This window comes from Dermacentor albipictus, chromosome 7 (assembly GCF_038994185.2).
Source record: "Dermacentor albipictus isolate Rhodes 1998 colony chromosome 7, USDA_Dalb.pri_finalv2, whole genome shotgun sequence".
In the NCBI taxonomy this organism is placed as follows: Eukaryota; Metazoa; Arthropoda; class Arachnida; order Ixodida; family Ixodidae; genus Dermacentor; species Dermacentor albipictus.
In genome coordinates this window covers 120,742,249-120,751,443 of record NC_091827.1, presented here as the reverse complement: position 1 = coordinate 120,751,443, position 9,195 = coordinate 120,742,249, and the positions used below count along the sequence as shown (strand labels likewise).

Below are 9,195 nucleotides of genomic sequence, written 5' to 3'. Positions count from 1 at the left end.
CGCTGCCTGTAGAAAACTCGCTTTCAGCTGTTACACACTGGCCCGTGCCCCGGCAATATTTTCCTCGTGCTCTGCTTTGTTGCGTACCCACATGAGCTATCCTTGTCAAATATGGGGCTGAACATGTAAAACTTACTTAACTTAAATGCGCCCGCTGACCGTCACGCTCGGCGTATGTATGTAACCGAGCTCTGCCGCGCGGCTCATACTTCTTCTCCAAGGGAGTAGAGGAAGCGAGCCACTTCAAAGCGACAAAATGCGCATCGACGAGCTTATGATTACCTCTTGCTTTTAATCATCATTCCACTCTGGTTGCCTCAAGCAGGGTCCAACCAAAGGCGACAACTGAGCTGCACGAACGACCGCCACGTCGCAACTCGGACAGACTGAGGGCGAGTGAAATGGGAGCAACACACAGCACACAGTGGCGAGCGCAAATGCAATCGAGCAAAGCTCGCCTTGCGAGGGCGAAAAGCAATGCTACCACGCCTTGCGAATACATGCGGTTGCGCTCGCTCACCTGACCCAAGTTCACCGCGCGTCTCGTACGGCCGAATGCGAGATAATGGCATGCAAAAGAGGGCTAACGGAGCAGGAGATCGCAAATCCTGCGCGTCACTGCCGAAGCACCAAGTGGGTAGCCCTGAAGAGGGCTGTTGGGTTCTTCAGAGGAGCTGATGCGCTGTTTGCAGACGACTTCGCGCACGCTGTGCTGCTTAGCCTCCGAAACCGTAGAGGGTGCGGCCCTGACGCTTGAGGGCATACACCACGTCCATAGCTTTATGTGGCCCCGTGAGCGAAAAAGAAAGGAAAAATAAAGGAGGGGCAAACCCGCACCACCGTGAAGGTATAACGGGTATAAAGCCGAATATAAAATAAATGAAAAGGGGCCGCCAAAGCTAGCCCAAATCAGTTTTAGAGAAAAAGCCAATTGGTAAAAGAAAAAGGCGGAGGCAAGCGTACGAAGGGGCGAAACGGTGGAAGGAACAAAGATTCACAAAAAAAAGGGGAGCAGTAAAATAAAACTTCCTCCATGGGTCTGCAAGCTGCGGCTCCCAAAGCACCCCGTCTGCAGGGCAACCCAACAGCGCCCACACAGTGACGCGCAGGTGGTTTATTATACAGAAAAGGCAAGGCATTGGTGCGTCTGCGTGCGTCTTCGTGGTCTTCGGGGCAGCATGGTCTTGTCACGCCGAGGTGGCTGGAATGTGCCGAAGGGAGGGCGTCTCGAAGGAGACGCCAGCAGTGGGCTGGCTGGACAGCTGCACAATAGTTAGAAGAATTTACAAAACAGGAACGAAAAGGAGAAATGAAAAGGTGAGAAATGGGAATGTAGCATGCGGTTAGGACCATCCTACACGGGGAAGCCCCGCCATAGTTGGCTTATACAGTGAGGATGGCCACGAACAGTCATGCGAAAGGAATATGAAAGAGTGAGCCGAGAGGTAACAGAAGAAGGGAATTAGTGGGCATCGGGAAGGAGAGCAGGCACAGGAACAGAGGGAGAAGGAACGGAGAGGGTTACTAGCCGGATTAGTTGCAGGAGCAGGGCGCGGGATCGTGCGGTTTTGATGAGTGCGGGGTACTGGGTGGGAGAGATGGAATCTACATTGAGAAGTCGGCGCAACCGCAAAGCAACATCTGCAGTGCGCGGGCAGGAGGTGAAGTAATGAAGTTCATCGACGTGCGAGGCACCACACGCACACCGTTCGGAGGCAATGAGATGGAAACGATGAAGGTAGTAGGGAAAGTGGCCGTGGCCGGTGAAGAAATGTGTTAACAGACGAGGCGGGGGGAACCAAGAGGGGATGTCAAAGACGCTCCCGACCCATCTATGAAGGCTGGTACCCTGTCCCTCGCGCTGCCAATACGAGTGCCAAAGCCGTAATGAGGCGGCGAATAAAGTCTTTTTCACCGACCGGACTGTGGTGAGGCAGGAACGAAGTAGACCTCCGTGCAGCGCCGAGGACGCGGCCTCGTCTGCCAGCTCGTTACCTACCACGCCCCGGTGGCCAGGGACGTGAAATAGGCGCACGGCACGGCCCGCGAGGTGGAGCTGGCGCAGTACCTGCTGGAATCTCCATATGCGGTCATCCGCATGGTGGAGGCTGGAAAGTGCGCGCAAAAGAGAGAGGCAGTCGGTATAGAGGTGGGTTACACGAGCCCCGCGCACGTTGACGATGAACTGGAGGGCCTCGTCAAAAGCGACGACCTCAGAGCTGTAGGCGCTAGTGGCGTTTTGGACGGTGTACTTGCGCACCGCGAGAAGGCGGCCGCGCGGGTCGAAAACCACGTACGCCGCCCCTGCCGCGACTGTGGTGAAGGCGCCGTCTGTGTAGACATGGTATACTGGGAAGGAGGAGAGTAAGGCTGCCTGGGAGGAGGTCAGCCGAGTGAATGAAAACCGACAGGCGGTGCAAGGGTGATGCGCCCATTTGTCGAAAGGACGCGCTATGGAGGTCGGGTGGAATGTGACCTGGCCATAGTGCGTAATTTGGCGGAGAGTGAGGGTAGAGAACTCAGCTGCCAACCTGTCCAGCTCCACATTCAAGGGGGGACAGTTGGCCAGGATATGCAGGGCCGTGGTACGCGTGGTGTGGTAGGCACCGGTAAGGGCCACAAGGAGAGAACGCTGTACCGACAATACCCTTGTGGTCAAGAAGGAGGATGGGAAAGCCGGCCACCACACCGGAGACGCGTAAGCAATGGCAGGAAGCAGAACCTGTCTATATAGACGCCGTATAAGCACGGGACGCAGCGAAAAGTGCATGCGTAAAAATTTAAGAGATCGAGCAACCAATACCTCGGCTTTGGTTTTTAGAAACTCAACATGGGCGTGGAAATTAAGTTTATCATCAAAGACCACGCCGAGAATTTTAATGTGGTCTTTGGTTTTTAGGTAAGCGCCGTCCAACCGAATGGAGGGACGACGCTTAGAGGTGCCAATGTGCCCATTGTTGAAAAAGACGAAATAGGACTTTTCGTGACTAATTTTGACCTTGTTTTGCCGAGCCCAATTGCAAACCAAGGTGAGGACAGATTCTGCAAGAGCCTGCAATTGCAAGCGCGACGATCCGGAAACGAGTAGAACAGTATCATCTGCATAAGCCTGGATATGTACCCCCTGTGGCAATGGAAGGTCGAGTAAAGAAAAGATAACTAAATTCCACAGTAAGGGGCTAAGCGGTGAGCCCTGTGGACTGCCAATAGAAGGACGCGCCGACGCGTCGCCTGCGTTAGCCCGGAAGACTACGTGGCGGTCCGTCAGGAAGGATTTGAGGAGGTGATAGAGGTTGGCGGGGCAGTGGTGTTGGCGCAGAAAAAACAACACCGAATCATGCCACACGCTGTCGAACGCGCCGGTAAAGTCCAGGGAGATCAAAACCGCCGGAATTTTATCAGCCTTCAGGGCACTGAGGCGGCGTTGGAGGGCATATAGGGCCAGAGGGGCGCTCCGCGCATGCGTAAATCCGAATTGTCGAGCGTGGAGGAGGTTGTGGGAGTGAAGAAAATAATAGAGGCGGGAATTTAGCAGCCGTTCCAAGATCTTGCCGAATAGAGAGTTCATGACGATAGGCCGATATGCGGAAGGGAGAGAAGGGGGGCGACCGGGTTTAGGAATAAAAATAATCCGGCCGACCTTCCACACGGAGGGGAAGTGGCCCAAACGGAGGGAGGCATTGAAGACAGCAAGGAAGAAGCGCGGATGGAGCCGGTACAGGTTGCGGACGAACATGGCAGTGAGCCCGTCGAGCCCCGGCGCCGACTGCGGATTGCCCTGGTAAACCGCGCGTTCGACTTCGGCCTCAGTAAAGGGATAGTCATCCCGCACCGCAGGATATGGGCTCTGTATCACAGTCCGGATGCGACGATGATAGTCGGTGTCAACGGTGGGGTCATCCCGAGCGATATGCATCCGTAAAAGGAGGGTCGCCGATTCTAAGACGGACGAGGTGAGGGTACCATCCGAGGCTTGCAGGGGGGGAAGAGAGAGGAGAGGTGGTATCTTTTCAAAAGCGGTCCGGAAAGGGAGACCGAAGAGGGCCCGTGCCGTGAGATCCTGGCATGCCGCCCGATCAGCCGCAGCCTTCGATTGCCGCAGGTTACGCTTATAGATAGCGAAGGCGGCAGCATATTGGGCACGAAAGACGGCACGCATGGCAGGGTCGCGCGTGCGCTGAAAACGCCGTCTCATCGCACGCACCCTGGAACGCTCCTCCTTCAAGAAAGGCGACCACCAAGGCCTGGCTCCGTCGCTGCGTGGGCGAACCCTACGAATGTAGCGCTGACAGAGGGAGTTGTAAATGGTGTAAAACCCCTGTAACACGATGTCGAGCATTGTTGAAGTGGAATATCGACAGTTGGAGACCGCTCGGAACCACGTATGATCCCGGAGACGTTCTAGGACCTGTCCGTGCGCGAAGTTGGTAAGTCGACGGACCGGCGTCGTCGTGGCCGCGAAAAGAGTGAAAGCGATATAGCGGTGGTCGGACAGCGTCTCTTCCTCGCAAACCGACCAGCTGAAGCCCTGCTCCGTCAAGGGGAAGGACGCCAACGAGACATCGATCCAAGAGCGAGCGTAGGGTGTCTCAAAGGTGGGGAGAGAGTCAGAGTTGTTTAGGACCTGCAGATCGTTCCCGCACGCGAACTGCACAAGTTGAGCGCCGCGTACATCGCCCACCGTGGGACCCCACAGCGCATGTTTCGCGTTAAAATCTCCACCCAGAATAAAGTTGAGTGCGAGATTCTGGGAAACAACCTGGCGCAGTTCATCCAGGATGGGGTCCAATGGGCGATGAGGCGGCGCATAGACCGCAACGACAATGAACGCCTTCCCAGCACGTTCGCAGCGGACAGCAACGACCAACTGGGAGCAGTGTATCGGAAAGACGTCAAAGGCAGGTGCCCGCGCTAACAAGACGACACGCGGGCGCGCGGGAGCATGATAGGAGACGATGGACCGGGGTAGATGCTGCATGCGGCCGTCACGCAGGTGCGGGTCCGACACTAGCGCAAAATGGAATGCCCCCGCGAGCATGTGCTCTACAAACAACTTGGTCGCATCGCGCGTGCCGGCAAGATTAGCCTGGAGGAATTTAATCGGTTCGGCCATCGGATGGAAACTAGCCATAGTCGGTGCGCAACCGCAGGCGGGCTACGCGAGCCATCAAAAGGGGGCACCCCCGGTCGCCCGTCGGGTGTGAGCTCGGCCGCCCCGCCCGACGGCATTCGCTGCAGCACACCGTCGCGTCACCCATGCGCACGGTGCACTGCTCGCCGAGATGTTGGCCGGCACAGCGTGTGCAAACCGCCCGCTCAGGCTGGTCGCGCAGAGGACATGCACGTCGGGGATGGCCGTACGTGGCACAGAACGTGCACGTGGGAACGTGCAGGTCCTCCACCACGGTGGCAGACGTCCAGCCTACCGTGACGCGACCGCGGCTCGTGAGCGCCCGGAACGCTGCAGGGTGCACCGCAAGCACATGTGTGAAGTTGCCTGATCGTTCGCGAAAGGAGACTCGCACCTCAGTAGTAGAAGGGTCAAGTTGGATATCGGGATTGCGCGCGTTGATCTGCGCGACGATGTTGCAAGCCGGCACATCAGGATCAACCCCTGTGATTTTGACCTGAGGTCTACGTTGCTCAACGAGTCGCACGGACATTGATGTTTTGGTTATGACATTCTGCTCAATCGCCTCTTTAAGTCGCAGGACAGAAGGCAAATTGTTCGTGAGGACAGTGAGGCCGCGGGACGTCTTGCGAATAGTAATATCATTGATGTTTTCTTTAGCCGGGTCGATGTTAGTTTTGAGGACGCTGGAGAGATCTTTTGCGGGCGTGGTGGTTGGGGTGAGAGGTGACAAGAACATGACATGGGCGTGTTCTCGCCTGGGCAACTGCTCCTCCACGGCGACGTCGACGACCGAAGGCGCCGGGCCGAAGGCGATCGGAGCATGCATGCCAGGCGCGCCCACATGAGGCGCCGAACCCCCAACACGGGCCACAGCGGCATAGGAGCGAGCTGGAGTCGCGGAAGGAACAGCGGCCGGGCACAGCACCGGACCAGCCGCTCCATTCTGCGCCAGCTGGTGCCGCAACTCGTCCGCCCGTCCACATTGCCGGGCCGCAACCGCACGCAGGTCGGCACACTCCTGCAACATGCCTCTCAAAAGGCCCAGGATTTGCGACCGGTAGTTATTGGTGATTTTACAGTTGGGCTCGAACAGGACATCTGTGATTTGCTTGTGATAATCAATCGCCCGCTGAAAGGAAGCCGAAAGCGCGGCATCGACGGCCCCGCGCTCGGAAGACAAGGCGGCATGTGCCCGGTCACCCGGCCGGCGATCGGCATCCGCCCGCTCAGGAGGCGCAGGGACACCCTGCTCGGAAGGGCCGAGGTTAACATCCGCAATGACGCGATCGCCATCATTCGAGAATACAGACGCGTCCGAGCGCGGTGAGCCGCCCGCCGAGGCAGAGCCGCTCCCAGGCGGAACGTCAGTAGCGGGGTGGACGCTCTCTGCCATGCCCCGCTAGCGGGTATGAGCCATTAGCCCGTAGGCCGGTGGCCGGCCGCGGCGAAAGGTCGAAAAATAGAACAAAATAGCCCCTTTTAGCCCAAACCCGCGCGTCGAATGCACTCCCCAGATGTTCAAAAATAACCCCTGATAGAAATTGGAAGCCGGGAATCAAAAATTACTGACCTTTCGCCGAAAAACGGGAGCCCGAAGCAGCCGGCCAGCCAGGCACTTGCACGAGCGCTCGCGGTGACGGCGTCCCGGATCACGTTCTCGAGGAACACCTTGAGCACACCGAGTGTCTCCTCGTAGATCAGGCCGGAGATACGCTTGACACCACCACGGCGAGCGAGGCGACGGATGGCAGGCTTGGTGATGCCTTGGATGTTGTCACGCAACACCTTACGATGACGCTTCGCGCCACCCTTGCCGAGCCCCTTGCCGCCCTTGCCACGTCCAGACATCTCGGCTGTTGCTGCTGCTTCGAAGCGAGTCAGGAGAGCGAATGCCGAGTCCGTGCGCCGCGACTGAACGAGGAAGCCGCGCCGCAAAAAAAAGGGCGAGGAGGATGAACGCGCGCCGATTGGCTCACGGGCAGCGCGGCCTCTGTTCGCGAGTGAGTCGCTGGTTGCTGCACTGAGCCCTGCTTAGGCCACGCACTGAGTTCAAGAGAAGTGGCTTCGTAACACAATCGCCGAGTTTACTTTGGTTTTTCTTATGTTGCTTCTTTCCGGCATTTCTCACTGCAACTTAGGCTGATGTTCAACTCGCCAAGAGAAAAACAAACGTGTCAGCAATCTTATTGTGGTATGTTGCACGCACTCACTGCTCGTGTCGCGCCCCAGGAAAAAAAAAGTTTATTGTGTTCTCATAATTGTAGTTACTCGTTCCATTCACCGTTAGCTCGGCTACGCTTGCAAGCGCGCCCTGCCTGGTCATTGCCGCAAAGCACGCCGCGCGCACAACTTCAAACTCAGCCACGCCAACATCGTTCACTTGATCACTAGGCGCAAAACAGGGCGCGCTCATGCTCTGTCCGCCTCAGGCGTTTCAAATTTCGCACGCCGCCACCGCTGACTGGTGCCTACACGACCGCCAAATTTCGTCGCGATAGCTTACGTAGCCTCGTAGATAACGCCAGCGAAATCAGCCTCAGACGCGCGCGCGAGCCCAATTCAGCATTCTAGGGGACGGAAGAGAGCGAGGGCACGCCCGGCGGCGCTCCGGCCTCCTCCCTCTCCCATCGCCGCCAGCCCGTACGAAGGCAGCTACGCGCGCAACCGCTATGCAGTATGCGGAGAGCCGCGCGCATCCCTTCTTTTCCCACTTCAAAGTCACTTACTACTACTACTAGTACTACATTTGTAATAACAGTGTAAAATTTCCCTTACGCGCTGCTGCTTCGTGAACGTGCTAACCCATTTCCGCTCGCCAGCCACTGCTACAGCGATGCGGCGCTCACAGCACGCGGCTCTGAGTTTCAGTCCGGAGCACTGCTGTATGCGTGCGGGCGGCCGCCGAGTGGGTATTCTAGCACACGCAGCGACCGACGACATTAGTTCTAGCAGCCATACAGGCGCACCTCAGGACCCGCAATAGCGCGTCGACCGAAAAGAAGAAATAATATGTAAAGAAACAAAAGGGGGGACGAGGGCTGCCTGCTTTTATATTATTATTTTTTTTTCTTTTAAACTTGGGCCACATCAGAAATAAGTAAATGTGCAGCAACGACCGCCTCATCAGCCTAGGTGTGCGAAACACGCGCCGTGGTAAATAGTGCAGGCGAACGTGGCCGCTCGCGCGGAGTCGGCTCACGCGCCCTATGCTTGCTTTGTTTGTGTTGTTGTGCTGAGCGCATGGCGTTCTGTGCGTTTCTGCTACAAAACTTTTAGCACGCGCGCTGTCGCAATGAGAACGCGTTGGCCGACAGCGCTCGCCGGGTGTTTGCAAACGAGCAAGCGTCGAACAGAGGGAACGGGCGGAATTGTCGAGATTCTCGCTACATCCCATTGCCAATGCAGACACTTTGGGTGGCTCTGAGAAGAGCCGTTGGGTGTTGGCTGGGCGGACGAGCGCTCGGTTGCCTACTTGGAGCTGGTGTACTTGGTGACGGCTTTGGTGCCCTCGGACACGGCGTGTTTGGCCAGCTCTCCGGGCAACAGCAGACGCACGGCCGTCTGGATCTCCCGGCTCGTGATGGTCGAGCGCTTGTTGTAGTGAGCCAGACGGGACGACTCCGCGGCGATACGCTCGAAGATGTCGTTCACGAAGCTGTTCATGATAGACATGGCCTTGCTGGAGACTCCAGTGTCCGGGTGCACCTGCTTCAGCACCTTGTAGATATAGATGGAGAAGCTCTCCTTCCTGCGGCGCTTCTTCTTCTTCTTGTCGGTGGCGCGCACGTTCTTCTGCGCCTTGCCGGCCTTCTTCACGGCCTTACCGCTCGGCTGAGGAGGCATGTCGAGCCGTTGTCAGATGGGAAGAGGACTTGGCACCTTCGAGGGCACCGCGTCCATGAGCGTTCATGTACTCATCAACCCAGCATCATTCGATACATTGGCCCCGGCTCGCCCCCTCAACCCGGGTTGACTGGGCGGGGGGTTTTGGTTCGGGCCAACGGTCCTTCCCGGACAAGGGGGCTGTTGTGGTGCAGCAACACAAAGTCACTGCACTCAAC

At 57.3% G+C, this 9,195-nt stretch overlaps 1 protein-coding gene across 1 annotated transcript; it reads right to left on the bottom strand.

The window, feature by feature from the left end:
- Positions 1-490: 490 nt before the first annotated feature.
- Positions 491-7,001, bottom strand: LOC135921476 (uncharacterized). The gene is made up of 3 exons (XM_065455838.2): positions 6,757-7,001; positions 1,140-1,157; positions 491-784 (listed from the first exon to the last, which is right to left on the bottom strand). Exons 1-3 carry the CDS (start codon positions 6,980-6,982, stop codon positions 717-719), a joined length of 312 nt encoding a protein of 103 aa, XP_065311910.2. The 5' UTR covers positions 6,983-7,001; the 3' UTR covers positions 491-716.
- Between the last annotated feature and the right edge of the window lie 2,194 nt (positions 7,002-9,195).

Coding starts and splice junctions, on each gene's coding strand:
- LOC135921476 (XM_065455838.2), bottom strand. CDS start 6,982: ATGTCTGGACGTGGCAAGGGCGGCAAGGGGCTCGGCAAGGGTGGCGCG.